This window comes from Sorex fumeus, unplaced genomic scaffold, assembly GCF_029834395.1.
Source record: "Sorex fumeus unplaced genomic scaffold, SorFum_2.1 ptg000178l, whole genome shotgun sequence".
Classification (NCBI taxonomy): Eukaryota; Metazoa; Chordata; class Mammalia; order Eulipotyphla; family Soricidae; genus Sorex; species Sorex fumeus.
The window spans coordinates 1946287-1970176 of NW_026606235.1; the positions used below are offsets into that span (position 1 = coordinate 1946287).

The 23890-nt window shown below is 37.0% G+C and overlaps 1 protein-coding gene across 1 annotated transcript in view; it reads left to right on the plus strand.

Annotated features, from left to right (window-relative positions):
• The first annotated feature begins 529 nt into the window (after positions 1-529).
• RAD21L1 (RAD21 cohesin complex component like 1) overlaps positions 530-23890 on the plus strand; it is a 28137-nt gene continuing 4776 nt past the window's right edge. The window contains exons 1-10 of the mRNA XM_056107886.1: positions 530-673; positions 1432-1561; positions 2230-2323; positions 4795-4901; positions 10309-10479; positions 12489-12584; positions 14206-14313; positions 15546-15772; positions 15992-16091; positions 17551-17675. Coding sequence (XP_055963861.1) covers positions 530-673; positions 1432-1561; positions 2230-2323; positions 4795-4901; positions 10309-10479; positions 12489-12584; positions 14206-14313; positions 15546-15772; positions 15992-16091; positions 17551-17675 — 1302 coding nt within the window. The remainder of the gene's footprint in view (positions 674-1431; positions 1562-2229; positions 2324-4794; positions 4902-10308; positions 10480-12488; positions 12585-14205; positions 14314-15545; positions 15773-15991; positions 16092-17550; positions 17676-23890) is intronic.

Consider the following 23890-nt stretch of genomic DNA (forward strand, 5'->3'; position numbering starts at 1 on the left):
TCCGCCCTCTTGGAGAGCCTGGCAAGCTACTGAGAGTATCCTGCCGGAGGCAAAGTCTGGCAAGCTACCCGTGACGTATTCGATATGCCAAAAACAGTGACAAGTCTCACAATGGAGACGTTACTGGTGCCCGCTCAAGCAAATCAATGAACAATGGGAGGACAGTGCTACAGTGTTCCTCTATTTACTAATTTGAAGATAACACAAATTCTTTGTAGGATAAGTAAAGTAAAATATAAAAAGAAATCAGTAATCAGAATACATTCATTTAAACCTAGTGTGTTCCACAATCTAAGAGAGTTCTGTCGCCTACAAATATTTTTGTATTTTAAATGGGTTTCTTCTTTACATGAAAATAGTTTAAACTGAATATAGATTGAATTAGAAGATAATCTGGGTTTAATAAAATTAATGAAAAATGGTTCTGGTTCCTTAAAACTTAGCATGGGAAGGATTTTTTTACATCAGTTTAAAAATGTTTTTAATGTTCTTTCTAGTTCATTAAATAAAACTAAGAAATACAAGCAATATGTTCTACACTCAAGTGCTTATGAGTAAGCGGGGACCATTGGCCAAAATATGGCTTGCAGCTCACTGGGAGAAGAAACTCACAAAAGCTCATGTATTTGAGTGTAATCTAGAGATAACCATTGAAAAAATTCTGTCACCTAAGGTATGTCATTAAGATTATACTATTATTTGCCTTGACTTTCGGAGAAGAAAAGTAAAATAAGTGTGATTATTATAAAAAACATTTTCAAAGAAACTTTACTTCTCAAATAGTATCTTTTAATTCCTATCATATTTACTGCCTGAAAATAAATATATATCAGCCATAAATTATATGGTTATAGTTGTTTTGGCATAAAATCTGGAATAATTATACAGTGAAATGCAGTAGACTTTATATTAGTTTACTTAATATTCATAATAGCTTTGTAGATTTTTTTAATAACCTCACTGAATGTGATAGTTAAAAGGATCAGTTATTGAACTGATCAGATTTCATTGAATTCCTCTTCCGTTGCTTAGTCATTATGTTGTTTGGCAAGCTGCATAATTTACCTGGGTCTTTGTATTTTCTTCTGTAAATTGAGGCTGTTGTCAAAATAATGTACAAAAAGCCCTAAGGACAATTTCTGGCACCAGAAAAAGTACATAATAAATTGTAATCATCATTAATAAATTGAGGTTCAGAAGAGCCAAGATTTGAAATCAAGCCTGACTGCAGTGTTTATATTCTTCCGGTAAAACCAGGAATAGTTTTGGTGGTTTTTTTTTGTTTTTTTTTGCTTACCTACCAGAATTTTACTATATCCACCAGAATATAAATATATTCTTTTAAAGATAAGAAATTCGTATGATTTTTTTAATTTTCAAAGAACAGGATTTCTAATTTTTAATATTCTAATATTTCAAAACTATTGAAAGGTGAAAATTGCACTTCGAACTTCAGGACATCTGCTTTTGGGAGTTGTTCGAATATATAATAGGAAGGCAAAGTACCTTCTGGCAGATTGCAATGAAGCATTTCTTAAAATGAAGATGACATTTCGTCCAGGTATACATGCTATATCTGTTTGTCTCACTTGTCTTGGTCCTTCTGTATTTTTATTTTGGTTGTGATCTTGTAATTGGTTGCTCTTTATAATTTCAAAATGACTATAGTGAATCAAAGTTTCCATTGAGAAAAAGAGTTTTGTAACAGAAAGTACAAGAAATTTTTACTCAATATCTAGTCTAGGAAAACCTTTCTGGAGGGGATAAAATTTGAGCTTATACTTAAAGATGGGTAACCAGCCCTGTAAAAAGTCCTGGAGACAATAGCGTTCAGGCAAAGGGAACTTTACAAGACAAAGGTGAAAAAATGCTTGACTTGTTCAGGGAACAAAAAGACCAGTTTGGTTAGAGAATAGTGAAGGAGGGGAAAAGTGTCCTTAGATGATACCACTGATAGGTTTGTAATACTGCAGAGGCCCTGATTCAAAATTTGGATTTTATTTCAAAGCACTGGGGAAGTCACTGAATTGTTTCTAACATGGGAGCGATCTAGTCTGGTTGCATTTTAAAAACATCACCCAGACTGCTTTGTAGAGAACGAACTTGAGGGGCAAGTGTGGATTTGAGAAACCAGTTAGGAGACTCAGTGGGAAGAAACGGACATTTAGTTGAGAATTTCCATTTTATATATTATCATTGCTTATTGAATGTGGTTTTGATTTTTTTCAGGACTAGTTGACCTTCCAAAAGAGAATTTTGAAGCAGCTTACAATACGATCACATTGCCAGAAGAATTTCATGATTTTGATAACCAAAATATGAAGTAAATTATTATTTTAAATTTTCTTGGTATTTTATTGTTTTCATCTGCAAATTTCATGAATGTAGATGGAATGTAGTTAACCAAAAAATGTACATGCAATTAGCAAAAGAAAATTAGTTTGGAATTTTTATTTATTTATTTGCTTTTTGGATCACACCTGGTGATGCACAGGGGTTACTCCTGGTTCATGCACTCAGGAATTATTCCTGGTGGTGTTTGGGGGACCATATGGGATGCTGGGAATTGAACCCAGGTCGACTTTGTGCAAGGCGAACACCCTACTCACTGTGCTATCACTCCAGCCCCTAGTTTGGAATTTTTAAATACAACTCCAAAATTGTTTTATTTGCTGAATGTAGATTGCAATATTGACAGTGTTTTCAGCCATTCAGTTAATAAATATTTAATGAGTGCCTTCCATAAAGCAGACACTATTCTAGTTAGGCACTAAAGAGATAGCAAGAAATAAAACATAGTCTCTGGTCTTGTGAATCTTGTAAATTAGTTGGGATAGATAGCTAAAAAATCGGGCTGGAGCGATAGCACAGCGGGTAGGGTGTTTGCCTTGAACTCGGCCAACCCGGTTGGCCCAGTTTCGATTCTTCCGCCCCTCTCGGAGAGCCCGGCAAGCTACCGAGAGTATCTTGCCCTCACGGCAAAGCCTGGCAAGCTACCCATGACGTATTCAATATGCCAAACATAGTAACAACAAGTGTTACAATGGAGAAGTTACTGGGCCTGCTCAAGCAAATCGATATAGTGCTACAGTTAAAGATAGAAAATGAGCAAGTGAATATACAATATACTCATCATGATTTGTATTGTAAAAAAATAGTAAATAAAGTAAATGATAGAGTTATCAAGAAAGACTTTTCTTAAAATATCAGAACAGAAACCCAAAGGAGGTAAAGGAACAAATCATAAAGCATTGAAGAGAAGATTGTTCCAGGTAGAGCAGATGAAAAGACCCCAAAAGAACATATCAAACATTTTTAAGAAATAACAGAGAGGCTCAAACTGGGGATGAGGTTAGAGAGATAAATGGATTGCTGATGTCATAGAGTATTATAGTCCAGTGGTTCTCAACATATGGCCCCAGTAGGTGCCCAGGATATTCCAAAGGGGCCACAGGTGAAAATCCCGTAAATGTGGGCACAAGACTAGGGGATGAATGGGATGAGAGGAGATGCACAGAAAGGAAATAAAGCTGTAAGAGAGTTATAGTCTGAAAAAATCTTGAGAAATACTGTTGTAGACTATACTACGAACTTTTATTTTTCTCAAATAGGAAGCATAGTAGGGTTTTCAACAGAAGAGTGATGGGATCTGACTTGATTTCAACCTGCTTACTCTGAAGCTAGGGAGGAAATGGAGAACTACTCTGAGATTATTGCAGTAGGAAGTGCAGGCTTGTGCACTTCCTACTCCACTCCATTCTCATTTTCCAATTTTTATTTTATCAAGGTGCTAGCAGTCAAATTAGCTAAGAGCTAGATAAGACTTGAAGAGAGAGAAGGGAAGAATGAACTAATTTCTGGCATAAGAATGAAATTACCATCAATAAGATTAAGATACCTAGGAATTGTGAGGCTTAAGAGGGATGAAGGCAGGGCTGGGGAGATCATCTCAAAGCACCCCCAAGTTCAATCTCTGTCAATGCATGTTCCTCTAGCACCATTGGTGTAGCCCTGATGGTGCCCATCTCTCTTAGGCCCATGCACTGAACTCTTCTGCCTTTATAACAGAGGCTAGAACCTCTGCCCCCACCATCTTGCCAAAAGGGATAAAGGCAATACAAGTTTTGGACACGTTTATTTCTTCTTTTGGGGAGGTGAGGGAAGAAGGATGAACCCAGAGTCTCATACATGCTAAGCATGCACCTACATCTATGGTCCTTGGACATAATTTTTATTATTATGGTATCAGACATCTGAGTTGGTATGCATATATTATTGGTATAAATGTATGTTATTATATGTATGAAGATTATATACATCTGAGTTAGTATGTAGTTGAATATCTGGGTCTAAAAATCAGGAGAGAGGTTTGAAATACCCCACAAGGAAGTATAGGTTTAAAATAGAAAGTAATGTGAGGACTGAGTATTGCTTTGTTGTCTACAGTTGAGGAAGAACTAATAAAAGATATGAAAAAGGTATAGCTAATAAAGTAGGAGGAAAACCAAGAGTGTAGTGTCCCAGAGGCCAAGAGAAAACATATTCCTTAAGAAAGGAAGTAAACATCTATTTCAAGGGCTGTTAGAACAAGTAAGATAAGGACTGAGAATTGACTATTGGATTTGGTTGACAAGGAAATCATTTCTACATGTGTCTATGTCTAGTGTTTATAAATAATTAAAATTAAAATCCTTATTTAAAATATACCCATTTTTACAAGTGATTTTTTTAGTATATTATAAAAATCACTGTATTCTCTTTGCATGTTTTTCTCACTCTTGTATTTCTCCATAGTACTACAGAAGTTTCAGAACACTTCACTCTGAACCAAAGTAAACCTGAAGATATCACACTTCGGGAAGATTATAGTAATGATCTACTTTTCCAAGCTGGAAGCTTTGGTAAGAATATTTGAGAAATAAAAATTATAAATTATCATCATTATATTTACATTCTGTTGCACCAATGCTGATAGAAATAGGTACATCTATGACAGTGGAAGTATCTTTAGAAAGAATTTTTTATGATAAATAATAAATTTGTTATTTCCTTTTTCTAGCATAGGTGTCATTCCTAGTCTCAATCTTACAGTGCACTTTTTTCCTATATTCATCCATTTATAGTATACATACTCTATGCCAGATGTCACAAACATGGGCAGTTTAAACATTCATTTCTTCCCTAAAGGAACATCAGATTGGGAGAGAGACATACATTCAAACATTTGTTGCATATAAATAGTTGCTATATGGTTATGTATGTAGATATATAGTTAAATATGTATATAAGGTATTACATGTGTACTGCATATGATACTTTCAGGATGATATTTATTCCAACATATTATATAAATTGTGAAATAAAAATTTTTGAAAATAATTTATGGAACTAAGGGAATTATCTCAGTGGCTTAGAGTACCTTTCTTTCAAGCTTAGGGCTGTGAATTTAATCCCCCATGCAACCACACATGCTAAGCAGGAAACTACCCTGCCAGCTCTGTTATTTGTGATCTCCAGTTCTGCGCGTGATTTCCAGCTCCATTCACAGCAAGGTTCATGTAAGTATCACAACATAGGGGTGCAATTATGATCCTGAACTGAAATATGTGTGAGAACCACAGCCTGGAAGTACAACCACAGCCTGGAAGTACAACTGCTGGTGAGCGCATGTGTGATTCCTATGGTGACTTCCAGTGAATAGTAGTACTACAGTCAAATGTTTGTGAGCACAACTAAAGAGTGTGATTCCCTAGTAAGCATGAATGTATATCTCAACTGAAAGGGGTGCAGCTTTCTGTAAGCACCATAGCTGAGTGAGGTATAAGTACTGCAACCTGTACAATCCCCTATAACCACCGCAGCTAAGTGTGTGAGCATTTAGATGTAGAACCCCTGGTCATCACAGTAGTATGAACAACAATGAAAAGAAAAACAGAAGGGTGGAGGAAATAAAAATATAACACAATAAAATTAATCAAAAGTTTAGTGAGAAGGTTATGCTATACAATAAATACACATTGATTATGAAAGAAATTGTTGAGTGTATTTTAGATTCAAAGCTACATTAGATAGCTTTGGCTGTACAGCAGTTGTCTTTTCCAATGGCATTTAGCATATTTTATTATTTTCCCCTTACACTCTTTTCTTTTGTATTGTTTTTGTCATTTTTATAGTGATAATAGGAGGCATATATACACCTTAAATATAGTGTTCACTGAGATCACACACTTTTTGGTTGTGGTTCTTACTGGGCGTTATACACTTCATCAAGGTACTTGCATAGTTTAGCTTTGTACTGCCCTCTTGGTTGTAATATATGCTGGAGATCACACACTTTGTTGTGGCTCTGAAGATCACAAAAGGCTATGTTCTAGGGATTGCATTCAGTGTAGGGGCAGTGCTGGGCATAGGACTCATGCAAGGCAGGTGTCCTACCACTCATCCTTTCCGTCTTGTAGAGTGATATTATTATATACTTTCTATATTAGTTTGAAAAGTCCATAAGAAAAGCATCTATGTTGTGTTCATATTTAAATGTCTATGGTACCCAGAGCAGTGGGCTTCTATAGAAAGATAGCCTAAAACGGTCTTGGATTTAATGAAAGAAGATGGTGAAAAAAATACGAAGTAATGCTTGAACTATATCTCTAAACTCCACTTCTGACCATTTTTTTTTCCTTTCATAACTATTAGGATTTACAGATTTTGTTTTTCAAATGATCTGTGGCAAATGGCCAATTTTGCAATTTTTTGTTAACTTCCAATATGTCATGGATTAACACATTGTAGAACACAATACAAATTATTTACTAGACAAATTTAAAACTTAAAATGAGACTAAGTATTTTGTCACTAATTCAACATAAATAAAATTATTTTTATGTATGAATTCTTTTTTTGGGGGGGGGTGTGGTGTTTGGGGCCACACCTGGTGATACGCTGGGCTCTGCACTCAGGAAACACTCCTGGCAGAACTCAGGGAACCATATGGGATGCCAGGGTCTCCCACATACAAGGCAAGTGCCCTACCCCTTTACTGTTACTCTAGCCCCCAATAAAATTATCGTGCTTTAAGCCATTTTAAACATTTACCTGGAACTGGTATATTTTCCAGCACCATTCTACAGATCATTCTTCTAGGTGCGTGATATTTTACTGGCTGTAACACCAAACCTTGAAATGTAAAAGATAATAATAATCATATTCTCTACTCACATTTCCATATAAAAGATTCTTATTCAGGCCTACAACTTTAGGAACACTTTCAATTTTGCTTTCTGTAAATATTAGATTAATGCTGATGTTTTAAAATCTGAAGTGTCTCTTGGTATTCTATTTCCCTAGTCTCCAATACAGTTCTTCAGTCCTAAAGACTTGTTTGTCCCATAATACCTCTTGCACATCTTCTTCCAATATCTTCCCACATTTTATATGTGTACCAAAAAATTCACTTATCACTTAATCACTTAAATTCCCGTTAGTCGTCGATTTGCTCGAGCGGGCGCCAGTAACGTCTCCATTTGTCCCTGTCGCGTGCTAGTGTAGCCCAATGGCATCTCTTCGCTCCGGGAACATGGAGGGCCTCAAACCGATCGTTCATGACCTTGACAAAGAAATCTGACCATCTGGTAGGTGGGCGGCCACGCGGTCTCTTGACATCCCGTGGAATCCAATCAGTAACAGCTCTAGTCCAACGGTCGTCTTTAAATCTCATTACGTGACCAGCCCATCTGATTTTCGACACCTTGGCAAATGAGACAGCGTCCCTGATCCTTGATCGTCGACGGATGTCAGAACTCCGGATTCGTTCTCTCATTTGAGTGAAACGTGATATTCCAAGCATAGCTCTTTCTATTCTTCTTTGGGAGACCTGAATGGCGTTCTCATCTTGTTTGCGTAGGGCCCAGGTCTCTGAGGCATATGTTAATGCAGGAAGAACAGTGGAATCAAAGAGATGTGCCCGGAGCCGGAGGTTCTTCGTCCTCTTAGCTATTTCTTCGACGTTCTTGAAGGCGTTCCAAGCCGCTCTCTTCCTCCTGCGCAGCTCGGGTGCCAGGTCATTTGTCATGTTGACCTCTCGACCTAGGTACACATAGCTGTTGCATTCGGAGATGGTCGGAGATGGTCGTTCCATTGAGAGCGAATGGGGCGTCAGGAACAAGGCTGTTTCTCATAAACATTGTCTTCGTAAGATTCAGCTGTAGTCCTACCTTTCCACACTCACGGTCAAAGTCGGCCAGCATTTGTGCCGCTTGGCTGATGTTTGGTATTATTAAAACAATGTCATCAGCAAAGCGGAGGTGGTGTAGTTGCCGACCATCTATCTTCACTCCCATTCCTTCCCATTCCAGTCGTCGCATGATGTTTAAAAAATTAATTGCCCCCAAATTCCTTTTATTCTTTTTATTTTTAGAAATTAGAAAAGATTATTGGAAAGTAGAAGAGAAAGCAAAAAGAAGTACCCATGAGGGAGGAACTTAGTAGTATAGGACTAAATTCCAAATTCCTTTTATTTTTAATGTAATTTTTCTCTGCCTAAATAAGTGCCTTAAATTCCTCTGACTTACTGATAGATATTCTGCCTATTTTCAAACATTTATTGCTTGCTTTATTCTATCAACTCCTTGCTTTACTCTTTTCTCTACTCAAGCAAGTGTCTCACGAGATAATTCAATTTAGTTGTTCTCATTTCTATGTCTTCTTCAATTTAAAAATGTGGGAAGAACATAGACTAATAGACCTGAGTTTGATTCTGACAATTTTCTATTGAACAAATCTTTAGTCCATCATAATAAAGGGCATAATAAAATGCCCCTTTTCAGCTCTTACTTTCTATTAGATGTAAGCCTAAAGAGGAATTTTCAGTATGAGTAAAAATTCATGTTTTTTTCTCTGCTTTGCCCTGTCATGTTACTATGACAGAAAGCAATGATACCTTTCTGTGGATGTGTTTCCTTGTTTGTACAAGGGCAACAAAAGTATCTTCTATTAATATAATATAGTGCAAATAATTACAGTTAATGTTAGCTAACCAGTTTTACCATCTTTTTCAACTTTCTTCTCTCCAATTGCTAACACATTGATCATTCCCAGTCATTCAATAAAAATTTGTTGGATGAATATTGTAGGCCCATTCTTTAATATCTTACCAGCATTTTTGTTGCTAATAAGGCAACTATGCTCCTTATATTTCAAATCTCCATTATAAAGAAGCAAATACAGGCAATTGTCCTGGAAATAACATGAAATTACACTTACTTAAGAAGTGCAATTCTTTTTTTTTTTTCTTTTTGGGTCACACCCAGCAATGCTCAGGGGTTGCTCCTGGCTCATGCACTCAGGAATTACTCCTGGCGGTGCTTGAGGGACCATATGGGATGCTGGGAATAGAACCTGGGTCTGCAGCGTGCAAGGCAAGCATCCTACCCACTGTGCTATCGCTCCAGCCCCAAGAAGTGTAATTCTTGTTTTTTTTTATTTTATTAAAAAAATTTTTAATAGTGAGACATCATGAGGTACAGTTGCAGACTTACACATTTTTGTGCTTGGGTTTCAATTATACAATGATCAAATACCCATTTCTCCACCGGTGCCCATTTCCCACCACCACGGATCCCAGTATCCCTCCCACCTTCCATCCCCCCATCCCACCCTGCCTCTGTGGCAGGGCATTCCCTTTTGTTCTCTCTCTCTTATTGGGTGTTTTGGTTTGCACAAGAGGCAATGGGTGACAATTATATTTAGTCTATAGTCTACTTTCCGCATGCTTCTCCCATCCTGGGAGGATCCTCCCAACACCTTTATTTAATGTTCCAGAAGTGTAATTCTTAATTCTTGTATATCTACCTAAAGTAGAAGAAATTATTTTACTTCCAACAATTAACATATGTATAAATTCAACTATACTACAACTGAAAATTCTACCCTGATGTTTTCACTTCCCACCCCATATTGCACAAGAAACAACATTAAACTAAAAATCCAGTCTACGCTCATTAATGGAATAACTTTAGTTGATTAATTCAAATAATATTTAACTCATTTTTTTATATCTAAGATATCTGTAAGAAGATAAATGAGGAGCATTTCTCTTGGGGATTTGCCCACATCTCAGCTGTAGATGTTCTGCTCCCAGCTCTCTCCGTTCTAAAGAAGCTGGTGTTCTCTTGATTGCTTAAGTTTGTCTCTCCTTTTTCATATTTCCCTAAACAAAACTATTCAATATACACAAAAAAGAATATAATTTCTTTTAAGCCTAAAATTCTATGTTTGTCTAACTCACTTATTTTTGATGTTATGTTCATTCAGGGGAGGAATCTGAAATTCTCAGAAGACATAGTTTTTTTGATGACAACATCTTGCTGAATTCCAGTGGTCCTTTACTTGAACAGAGTTCTGAAAGTGTCATTGGAGAAAATGTTCTGTTCTGTGACAGTAGAGATGGATTTGGAGATGAAGGAGCTGCAGGAGAAATGATTGGTATGTTTCAAATCATATAAAAATTGGATATTTTTAAAAAATGGATATTTATGTTATCAAATTACTGAAATAAATTAAACTTGTTAGATAAAATTAACGGGCTGGAGCAATAGCACAGTGGGTAGAGCGTTTGCTTTGCACGTGGCTGACCCGGGTTCGATTCCTCCCCCCCTCTCTGAGAGCCCAGCAAGTTACCAAGAGTATCTTGCCTGCCTGGCAGAACTTGGCAAGCTCCCCATGGCATATTCGATATGCCAGAAGCAGTAACAAGAAGTCTCACAATGGAGACATTACTGGTGCCCATTCAAGCAAATCAGGAGGACAGTGCTACAGACAGTGATCCAGATAAAATTAACATTTAACATATGTTTCAGTGTCATTAAATCATTACATATTTTATGCAAGGGTTCAAATAACTAGATTTAGGTAAATGGCCAACTATTTAAATATATCTTCCATAAGAGTTATAAAATACTGCTTTTTGTACTTAGAATTCCTAAATTTTAGAGAGAAAGGAGTAAAGTTTGTATATGTCTTATAAAATATGCTAAATCATGTACAAAGAACCATTTTTCTTTCCTCCACCCCTCTCAGAGAGCCCGGCAAGCTACCGAGAGTATCTCACCCGCATGGCAAAGCCTGGCAAGCTACCCGTGACATACATATTCAGTATGCCAAACACAGTAACAAGTCTCAAAATGGAGACATTACTGGGCCTGCTTGAGCAAATCAATGAACAACGGGAGGACAGTGTTTTTGTTTGTTTCAGAAATGATAGAACAGCGTTTACTTTATTTTTATATTATGATATTATAAAGTAATCATAGAAATGGTATACAGAAACTTGAAAATAGAAATGTGTATATTTTATTTTTTATATTTCTGGTTTTGTTTTGTTTTGGGGTCACACCCAACAATGCTCAGGAGTAGCTCCTGGCTCTGCACTCAGGAATTATTCCTGGAGGTGGCTGAGATCCATATAGGATGCTGAGAATCAAGCCCAGGTGAAACACATGCAAGACAAGAATTCTACCCACTGTAGGATTCACACTTCAACCCCAAATGTATATATTTTAAAGACATTGACATATCCAATGTTTTAAAAAGTTCTCGATGGGGCCTGAGTGATAGTACAACAGGTAGAGCCTTTGCCTTGCACGCAGCTGATCTGGGTTCCATCCCCGACACTCACATGGTCCCCCAAGCACTGTCAGGAGGAGTAACTTCTGAGTGCAGAGTCAGGAGGAACTCCTGAGCATTGCCAGGTGTGACCCAAAAAATGAGGGAAAAAAATTCTCTGATAGGGTCAGAGCGATATTACAGCAGGTAGAGTGTTTGCTATGCACACAGCCTATCAGGGTTTGATCTCTGGCATCCCATATGGTCCTCCCCAGTTCAGAAGTAATTCCTGAGCACAGATCCAGGAGTAACCCTTGAGGATCACTGGATGTGGCCCAAAAACAAAAACATAACATTTTTTTGATAATTACAATTTTTCTGAAATTTGAAAATTTTGGGGGGGGAAACATAGAGACTCCACCTCAGATCTCTACCAAAGGAGTTTGAATGTTCTTATTTCTTGATTTTAAATCTAATGACTTTTTTGTTGTTCATTTGTTTGGATTTTTTGTTTTGTTTTGAGGTCTTATTTCTGGCTCTGTGCTCAGAGAACATTCCTAGCAGAATCCTAGGACCTATGTGGTGCTGAAATATGTGTGCACCCTAGCCGCTAATGCTATCTTACCCCTTTAATGTCTTTCTAAGAAGACAACTATCTTATGTTAGTTTAGTATTTCCTGAATAAACATCTAAAATAGATTTTAATAAAGAAAATGAAATATATAAATTTCTTATTATCCTGCATAAAACTTGACTATGTAAACACATTTATTAAGTAGGACTTTCATTTTTGTATCCCTCAATTCCTTGCATAGACTATTAATCAATGTTTAGTGGGCAAATAACAGATTCAGCTCAGTGTGACATAACTGTTCATTGTATCCTTCAAGATAATCTTTTGCAAGATGATGAGAATCTTTTTTTAGAAGATGCAGATTTGAACAGAGAAATTTTCCTGCCTCCTAAGCCTTTACAAACAACAGTAGGTATGTTGAAATTTTTATTTCTGTAAAAAGTGAACAGAACCTAAGATTCAAACTAAGTCTCAAAACTTTATGGTTTAAGAAGCCTCATAATATAGTGGAAATAGTAAAGAATATTGTCTTAAACTCTCTTAGTCTGATTCTAGATCTTACAGAAATGAAAGATGTGCAATATACAAGGAGATGGGAGAAAGATACAAATGATGGGCATAACCAGGATTGGGTTAAATAAACAGGATTAGGTTTATTTGAAATATGAGCATTTAAAATACTCTACCAAAATGTTTTGGGCTGAGTTAGTTCAGGTATTAAAGTGCTTTCCTTGCATAAAGCTGACCCCAGTTGGATTCCCTAATACCACATATATTCCTATGAGTACCACCAGAGGCCACTCCTGAACACAGAGCCAGGAATAGCCTAAGTTCTTCTGAGTTAGCCCAAACTTCCTCCCCACAAAAAAAAACAACAAAAAAAAATTCTTATGTTTGAAAACAATTAAAATAACATTGCATGGTAAAAAAAATGTTTTGAATTAGTATGGTTATTGATAGTAATGTGATATTTAACCATTGACACACAATTTGAGTGAAATTTGAAATGAGATATTTTCTACATAAAACTTTTGTGAAAGTACCTCAGATAACTTGAGGTCTGACAGCCTTATTGTTCTTAAGAATTAAAAATATCTGTAAAGATAGTAAATGGGTTAAGGAGCTTTCCTTCATTTGACTGTTCCTTATTCTATTAACTGACACTACATGTGTTCCCCTAAGTATTTCCACGAGTAACCTCTAAACATAGAACCAGTAGTAGACCCTGAGCACTGGTGGTAAGACCCCAAATCCTAGTCCCTAAGAAAAGATTTTAAAGTACCGTGAGGGCCTGAAAGATAGTCCACTGGTCTGTAATACATGCTTTGCATGCAAAAACACTGGGTTAGATCTCTGGCACCACATGGTCCCCAAGCACCAAGAGTAACCTTAAATATAGGGCCAGCAGTATAAACACTGCCCTTCATCCCAGTATAATTTTGTTTTGTTTTGTTTGAGAGCCACACCCAGAGATGATTCTCCGGGCTTCCCCTGACTGTTTTGTGCTTAGGAATCACTCCTGGCAGACTTGGAGGACCATATAGGATGCTAGGGGTTGTTTCTGGGTCAATCACATGCAAGCACCCTATCTACTGTACTATTTCTCTGGCCCCATCTGTTTTTATTTTTCAGTCTTTTTGATATTACTTTGCTTTCTAACAGTGTAGATATTTAGAATGTGAAAATAAATAGGCAATGCAAATGTAGCTATGGTTCTTTAATGGGTCAACTAATAAATTATTTAACAGAGTAAGTAAAAAGTTTAAGCACACATATGGAGTCAAATTTATATGAGTTATTTACAGTGATAACTGAGCCTTATAAACCACATGTGGAAAAGACACTATGGTTGTCTGAGCCTCTTTATTTATATGTTAAGTGCATAACTCTAAGAATTTAAGTATGTCTCTAGTAGCAATGTAAGCCTTGAAATAATTTATATTTTACTTTGACTTTTATCTAGTTCTCTAGCTTTTAATATAATCTTTTTATAATCTTTTTAAAACAAGTATTTTTATGTGAATACTGATTAGTAGAAACAGAGCCAGAGATCATATGTCTACTTGAAAATGAAGAAATAAATGCCATCACACTATCAAATGAAGAGGAAGGATTTACCCTTGAACCAATTGATATTTCAGGTAAGAGTTTTTATCCTACTTTTAATTTTGAACATACTTTTAGAAGCTATGATATATTTGAATGGTCCATGAAAATTTGGGAGTAGACAACCTAATACTAACATTTCTTTCTAACTATGTCTTGTCTCAAATCTTCACCCATTCTGGGAAACCTAACCTTCCCTCTCTTTGCATCTTTGCTAAGGAAAAGCTTGACTTCCACTTTCTACCTGACAAAATGACTTTAATTACCCTTAAACCTAGCCACCTGCAGGGTAGAGGGGCGGAGGTAAAGGGAGGAGTACACACTGGACATATACCAAGTGATGCTTCAAAAAGTTATTATATATATATGTGTGTGTGTGTGTATATATATGTACATATATATATATATACATATTCTAAGGAACTTCCAAATTGACTGACTTGGATCCTGAGAGATAGTATAGAGGTCAAAACACTTGCCTTGCAAGCAAACAGCTCCATTTCAATCCATGACACCATATACGCTCCATTACTCAGGTACTGCCAGGAGTGATCTCTAAACAGAGTCAGAAGCAAGCCCTGAGCATCACTGGGTATGTCCCAAACTACTCCTCTTCCCAAATTAAATGATACATCTCTCATTATACTCTCTGCTCTATATTTCCTCAGTTGTCCACTAGAGTACTTCCTAGCAGCTGAAGGAACAGTACAGAAACGTAGAGCAGCTGCCTTGCAAGTGTATAGTCACAAGTTCAAATCACAGCATCACACATGGGCCAGGGGTGATTCTGGTTTTTGTGCCTGGCAATTCTGCTGACTCTGTGATCCTTTCTGACTTTAACACAGCCAGATGTGTGTAAGCATAATGCCTCCAAAAAAAAATTCCTCTTACGCACCCATGCACATTAAATAACACTTTACAAATGCCAGCTATTTTCTACTCATACACTCTAGCTGAGCAAAAACCTTAGAAAGCATAATTTTCAATAGAGTGATGGGTATTTTTATCCCAGAACAACCCAGTAGGTTGTTTTATTGTAGGTTTTATTGTATCGATGTTCTTAGCAATGCATTGCCTAGCATACCATTTTACAAAGCAATATGACCAATCATATTTGTGTTTATTTCTTTGTTGTTGGCATTTAATTTTTTAATTGCAATTCTGTAGTTTAATATGCTATTAATGATTTGCCCAAGCAAATCGAAGACCAACGGGATGACAAGTGATAATGATTTCTCTATATTTGTGTTCATTTCTTTCTATTTAGACATTGCTGAGAAAAAGAAAAGTAAAAAGAGGAAGTTGCTCATAGATCCAGTGAAGGAGATCAGTAGCAAAACTATGCATAAACAACTTAATTCCTTTACGGACACTCTCATGGTTTTGGAACTTGCACCTCCCACTGAAAGACTGATGATGTGGAAGAAGAAAGGAGGAGTAGAGACTCTTCTGTCAACTGCTGCGCAGGATTTGACTCATGCTGAACTGAAAATGGTAATGTCTTCTTTCTATTTATGTGGGTGTGATACTGGATTATGAATAAATAAAAGTTTATTTATAACCATATATCCAATAGAATTTAAACTTTTTAAAATACCCTTACTTTTGAATTCATTTACTGGATAGGTATACAGAAATTGTAGTTTTAAGTTTTAGCATATGTGTTTGTTTTATTGAATTGCTTATCTTATATAAAAATGTGTATTTTTGCAGTTGTTTACAAAATTTTTTCTGTCCTGTGACTTTAAACTTACAAGAAGTTTGATACAGAAGGAATCAGTAAGGGAAGAAACAGGAAATAAAACCACAAAAGGTGAGACATCCTAATGCTGTTGGTGTTGAGGTCAGGCACAAAAACAAAAAGTTCATTTACACTATAAAATTTAGATGTTATTTAACTCCCAATTTACAGATTTAAATGTTCTCTCTAGATGGATATTTAAACTTATGAAATAATTTTGTTAATTTTTCTTTATAATTGCAGATTAATTTTTGTTGAACGAACTGTAGACAAATTATTTTATCTGTATTATGTAGACTATTCTTAAACTCACTCTCTCCAACCCTTCCGACCCTCATATGTTCTTCTGATAAACCTTTAACAGATGTTTTTTATATCTAGTATAATGTTTTACTTTAAAATCACGGGGACCAGAGCAATAGTATAGCAGGTAGGGCAGTTGCCTTGCACATGGCCAACCAGGTTCAATATCTGGCACCCCATATGGTCCCTGAGCACAGCTAGGAGTAATTCCAGTCTGTAAAACAAGGAATAAGCCCTGAGTTCATCAGGGTGTGACCATAAAAACAAAACAGGACAAAAATAACAGAAGGCTGGGAATATACTTGATGGGATAGAGTGCATGATTTTCATGTAGGAGCCCCAGGCTTGAGCCCAGCACTTCATGGTTCCCTATGTACCACTGGGAAAAACTTCTGAGCACTGCAAGCTGTGGCCTCATAACTAATAATAAAATAATAACAAAATAATTAGTATTTAAAAATCACCTATTTGTAAGATTAACTTTTAAGTAATCACTGCAATTAACTTAAGACAGATATTTTCATTTATCTAAGTCACTGTCACTGTCACTGTCCTCCTGTTGTACACTGATTTTTCTCAAGCAGGCCCAGTAACGTCTCCATCGTGAGACTTTGTTGTTACTGGGTTTGGCATATCGAATACGTCACGGATAGCTTGCCAGGCTTTGCCCTGCGGGCGTGATACTCTCGATAGCTTGCCGGGCTCTCTGAGAGTGGAGGAGGAATCGAACTCGGGTCGGCCATGTTGACTGCATGCAAGGCAAACTTACCCGCTGCGCTATCGCTCCAGCCCATTTATCTAAGTAAATATGAATTATTAATAATTGCTCATTATTATTATGACCATTATAAAGTAATGTAAAAACAAATTTTGTGGAAGTATACTTTACTTCCTGATCACTCTTTCTGAAAGCATCAGCATGTGCTAGACAAATATACCCAGAAAAACTTGAGCAATCTATGTTGTTATGAGAGCAGATTAATTTTTTGGAGTGAGTGTGGAAGACATTAAATGATCTCCACCATCTATGGTGAAGTATATATGTGATGAAGAGTCAGAGGAAAGGAAAGGGGAAAAAAATATGTGACATTTAGGGAATTACAGGAAGAGTCCTGTGCAGTTTGTTTAAATTCTTGGTGTTTTATTTCAGAAGTGTATAGTTGTTGTAACAAACATATTCCACTTTAAGTCTGAAAGATATTTTGGTGAATCTTCCTTAATAAATCAGAGACCTCCATGACAGAAGAGCCCAGTTACCAACAAGAGTCCAGTCAAAACGAAGCTTGGAAGGAAGCGATTGATGGATCTATTGGTGGTTCTTATGAGGATACAAGTAGAAATAATAACTCTGAGGTAAGTTAACCAGAGCAAATACATTACAATATTCTGCTTTTCTGACATAGATGTAGTGAAGAAGCTTAGAGATTTGGATATATCTTTTTGCTTGTTTGTCTTTTTGTTTTTCAGTCACAACAAGGCTGTGCTCAGATTTACTCCTAGTTCTGTGCTCAAGAATCACTCTGGGTGATGCTTGGGAGGTTGTATGTGGTGACAGGGTCAAACCCTTAGTTACTGTACTTTCTCTCTGACCCCTATATATTTCCTTATACTCATAGTTTATATTCATTTTATTTTATTCTAGAATTTCTTTAGTAATTAGCAATCACTGTCACTCTCACTGTCACTGTCCTCCAGTTGTTCATCGATTTGCTCAACCGAGCCCAGTAACGGTTCCATTGTGAGACTTTGTTGTTACTGTGTTTGGCATATCGAATACATCATGGATAGCTTTCCAGGCTTTGCCGTGTGGGTGAGATACTCTTGGTAGCTTGCCGAGCTCCCCGAGAGGGGAGGAGGAATCAAACCTGGGTCAGCCACGCTGGCCGCATGCAAGGCAAACGCCCTACCGCTGTGCTATCACTCAGTTATTAGAAAACGGTCATGGTCACGGTCCTCCCGTTGTTCATTGATTTGCTTGAGCGGGCCCAGTAACATCGTGAGACTTGTTACTGTGTTTGGCATATCGAATACATCATGGGTAGCTTGCCAGGCTTTGCTGCCCAGGCGAGATACTCTCGGTAGCTTGCCAGGCTCTCCGAGAGAGTGGAGGAATGAAACTTGGTCGGCCTGGAGGGATAGCGCAGCAGTAGGGTGTTTGCCTTGCACGCAGCCAACATTAGAAAACATAGTTGAAAAAAAAGGACTTTTTCAGTAGAGGCTGGGATCGGGAGGTTGGGAGAGAAACTGGGGACATTGGTGGTGGGAAATGTTCACTGTGAAGGGACAGGTGTTGGAACATTATATGACTGATACCCAATCATGAACAACTTTGTAACAGTGTATCTCACTGTGATGCAACTTAAAAAAATAAATAAAAATTAATTTTTATCTTAAAAGTTAAAAATAAAAACTTTTTCAAGGCCCAAGAGGTAGTAGTGTGGATAAGGCTGACCTAGGTTTAATCCCTGGCACCACATATGGTCCCTCAAGCATGGCCAGGGGTGATCGCTGTGCACAAAAGCAGGAGAAAGCCCTGAGCACTGCTGGATGTGGCCCAAACACCAAAAATACATTTTAAAACTCTTAAATATTTTTTCAGTTGACACTTTGTCAATTTTACAAATGTAAATATTGCAGCAACACCAAAGAAAAATGTACTTGTGTGGGACTGGAGAGATAATACAGCAGAGGGCACATGCCTTGCACACAGCTAACCTGGCTTTGATACCCTGCATCCCATATGGTCCCCTGAAAACCACCAGGATTTATTTCTGAGTGCAAAGTCAGAAGTAAACTCTGAGCATTGCTGGGTGTGGTCCAATACCAAAATCAGACAAACAAACAAACAAATATATATATATACTTGTGTTTTTCTCTCTGTTCCATCATCACTATATTTTGATAGTCACCCAGGAAATTCAAAGTTAATCCATAATGAAACTAAATGCTCTTAGAAGAAAAGACAAATTCATAATTCATTAAATCAAAATATGTTTGACTAAGTATTTTATAATATACCAGATACTGAGATAACTGGATCTCAAATACTACACTCTTCCTTATTTGGGCATGGGCATATCTTATGGTGTAGCTTTGAAAATTATCATTAGGCAAGTTTGTTTAATTTACTATTTTAACATATTAAGAAATAGGTTTACCCAAGTGCTTGAAGTGAAGGAAAATGATGAATACATTTATTTTTCATCTTTCACTTCTTAATCCTAAACTTATGCTTTAAATTTTAATTTCCTTCTTATAGTCTGTGAACAGATGTAAAATAAAGTGGGAAATCAGAACACAACTGAAGGAACAAGAAAATGTTGATTCTTATTAATCACTTTCACATCTTTTTAACAAAAGTTTTACATAACTTAACTGCACATTAAGTTTTATGTAATCATATTAAAGGATAAAATGAGGGCCAGAAAAATAGTACAGTGGGTAGGGTGTGTGCCTTGCATGCAGCTGACCAGGTTCAATCCCCAGCACATATGATCTCCCAAAACCTATCAGGACTGATTCTAGAGTACAGAGCCAGGAGTAAGTTCTGAGCATTGCCAGGTGTGGCCCCAATTTTTTTTTAACTGAATCACCTTGAGATACAATTACAAAGTTGTTCATGATTGGGTTTCAGTTATACAATATTCCAAAACCCACCCCTTCACCAGTGCACATTTCCCAACACCAAGTGTCCCCAATTTCCCTCCCATCAACCCCTTTCCCCCAACCCCTTACAACCTGCCTCTATGCTGGTACTTCTCTCTCTCTCTCTCTCTCTCTCTCTCTCTCTCTCTCTCTCTCTCTCTCTCTCCAATACAGATACTAAAAAGTTATCATATATATGCCTTTACCTACTCTTAGCACTCAGTTCTTGTTCAGAGTGATCATTTCCAATCCAACTATCATTGTCATAGAGGTCTCTTCTCCATTCTAACTCCCCCTACCCACCTCCAACTTGTGACAAGCTTCCAGCCATGAACCAGTTCTTTTAAAAAGATAAAAATGCAACTCTGGCCAAGAATAGGCCCTGAGAACCAGCAGATATGAACCAAAATCATCACCCCAAATAAAATATAATGCTACGCCTTATATTCACTGCAAATTTTTTTTTAAAAAAACTAAAATGGAAAACGTTAACTATTTTTTAACTTAACACATGTGAATAACACAGATGGCAGCTGGGAAGTGAAGTTTGGCAAGAGTTTAAAGATGGAAAAGGGGCCAATGGGTTCCATAGTAATTAAAAAAAGGAAGATAATAGGAATAGGAAATTCCTGGTTTCCTCTTTCTTATGCTCCCCCCCCACACACACACACCCCTTAATGTTTTCATTCCCCTTCCAGAAGAGAGTTTTTTCTCCCTTTCCCACCATGGCAGCTTCAGTAGTGGTGATTGCATCCTGTCATGGCCCTAGGTAGGAATCTTTATATCCCTTTCCTCTTTCTCATCCTCCCTGCTTACAGATCTTCCTCTTCCACCTCTACTGGCATGAGAATAGAGATAGAGGGCCAATACCTTACAAAATTTATCAAAAGAAAGTTCTCAGCATAGTAGCAGAAAACTTTTGAGTGGGGGGCTGCAGTGGTGAAGGAAATAGGAGGGGGAAAGATGGGCAGCAAGGAAATCAGTTTACAAATTCTCATTTATAGGAGGCATTTGGGAGATAGGCACGTATAAGTCAGTGGAGAACTACCTAATATTCTTCAGGAATAATGTTTTGAGAATGAGGTTGAATCTTAGAAATTAGTATTCTTATGATTATATCACTTAACAAAATATGATTGTTTCTGTAATAACTATAATTACTTTGATGACTTACCTTTTTTGCCTAATTTATTTTATTAGGATAGTGTTGAAATTATTTGTTCACCTGCTGTGGAATCAAATTCTACACCCCAACAAGAAACTGAAAATCGCCGAGTTGAATTGGTAGATATATATTAGAGTGTTAAGAATGTTCTTTAAAAAATGGTTATAAAATATTTAACTCTTACCTAAAAATTAGGTTTTTGGCTCTTAAAATCTAGATTTATGATTTAAAGATGTGTTTGATTTTAGTTCACAAAAAACATATGTAGAATTGCTTTAACCTTTCCCCCACTACTTTGCTTTTTCTTGTTTTTATTTTGTTTTGTTTTGTGATCACACACAGCGACACTGAGGGGTTACTCCTGGTTCTGCGGTCAGAAATTACTCCTGACAGTGCTTGGGGAACCATATGGGATACTGGGGATGGAACCTGGATCAGCCACATGCAAAGCTAACACCCTATCCACTGTATTATCGCTCTGGTACCTTTTCTCCTTTATGTTGAAACTTCCAATAATTTACAGAAAGGTGCAAGGTTTTTATGTTTATCAAAGATAAGCTCTGGTTTAGAATATTAAGAATTGTTGGGCTGGAGAGATAGAACAGCAGGTAGGTTGTTTACCTTGCATGTGGTCAACCTGGGTTTGATCCCCAGCATCCCAGATGGTCTTCCAAGCACTGCCGGGAATGACTCCTGAGTGCAGAGGAAGGCATAACCCCTAAGCATCATGGAGTTTGGCCAAAAACAAACAAACAAAAAAGAACCAAAAATATAATAATAAATCTGCCTAAAATGTTGAGAATTGCTATTTTAAATTATTCTATCATCTCCAAAGAAACAGAATTATACTGGGGATGACCTATGACATTTGAAATTTTATTTACAAAAGTATAAGCATTTTTTCCAAGCTACTTTTATGCCTCAAGACCAAATCTATACAAAACTTTCAGAGATCAGAAAAAATAAAATTATCTGCTAAAAAAGCTAAAGTTCATGACAAAACCAGAAGTAATATCTGACTATCTGATACAATACATATCACTGCCTTATTTCTTTAGTTCTTGTTCTCTAGTATGATGGCATTTTTTAAGGGTTTAGTGAATTTTGAAATTTTATTTTAGTAAATAAAATAACTGGCACCTGTCCTGCATGTCAGACCACAGACTAGAGGTTATAAACAAGGCAGTAGCTCAGTGGTTTTCAGCTGTTTTACGCATGCAAAACCAACACCAAACAGCAGACTGGTTGAATAATTTTGCATTTGATTATCTTTTCATATGTAGAAATAGATTCAATTCTCTGGATTTTCAGGAACTGAAAAAAATACCTGAACTTTTTACCCGAAACATCCAAAGAGCTGAGCCAAAAATAGGTTTTGCCTCTCTTTTCCTTGCTGTAGACACAGATTATCTTCATACATAGTCAAGTAAACCATGACATAGCACAAGTTCAGCTATTCTAACAATTCACAGGGCTTTACATACAATAGATTCAGCTGGATGATGTCTAGATAGATCAAGTGGAGAGGATTCAGCAAAGTACATACACTATTTCTTCACAGTCTTTCCTGTGGAGGTTTAGCTATGAAATATAGGTAAAACTGCAGTCTTATAAGTCTAACACAGTGGACCATCACTTTTCATGTATGAAAAATATCATTTGTATATTTAACAACAAAATATATATTAATAATTGGGTGAGCTCCTTTATCCCAGGATAGACAATATAAGGAAGGATACAACATATATACGACAAGGAAGTTGGGACAGTTGGTGAGAATAGAGAATCATGAGAACTTAAACCTGAAGAGAATATTCTGGAGCTTTCTGAATTCAACTTGGAGTTCGTAAAACTAAAACCTGCTCTTTTTTTTTTTTTTGGCTTTTTGGGTCATACCTGGCAATGTACAGGGTTTACTCCTGGCTCTGCTCTCAGGAATTATTCCTGGCATGGCTCAGGGTACCATATGGGATGCTGAGGATCGAACCCAGATCAGCCACGTGCAAGGAAAATGCACTCCCTGATGTACTATCGCTCCAGCCCCAAAACTATAAGCATTTTAAAGAAGTATCTGGATTCCAGAAATATGCATGAAGTCTTGAGAGTGGACTTAAGGATGACAAAGATGCTAACAGGCTATATGGTCAGAATGAGCCTAGGGAAATTTATAAAGTGGGTCAGACTTCTGCCACTTTCCCTTCCCCAACTCTTTGTAAACCTGCTCTTTTATCAAACTCATCAGCACCTTCCTATGCCCAGCTTCTGTTCTTAGCTAATAAGGTGTTACTTGGTAAAGGGTTAGACTCACAGTGAGTTCCTGTGAAGAGATTTCAACTTAAATTTTTTTTTCTTTTTTGGGTCACACCCAACGATGCACAGGAGTAACTCCTGGCTCTTGCACTCAGGAATTACTCCTGGCGGTGCTCATGAGACCATATGGGATGCTGGGAATCGAACTCAGGTCGGTTGCATGCAAGACAAACTCCCTATCTGCTGTGCTATTGCTCCAGCCCCTCAACTTTGAAATTTTTAAATATTGAGATTTTTTTTTTAAGTAACAAAGTTTTGGACAAGGCTCACTGGCAATCTGAAAGTTTTCTCACTTAATGGTATAAAACTACTACATGTCAGTTTTTGTAATAGCTTCTATATTACCAGGTAAGTTCACAGGCCAGTTTTTCTATAGTGTTATGTTTACTCATGTCAGTTGAATTCAAATTTACCAGAGCTTGGATGGTGCTAGCAAAATAGCTGACTT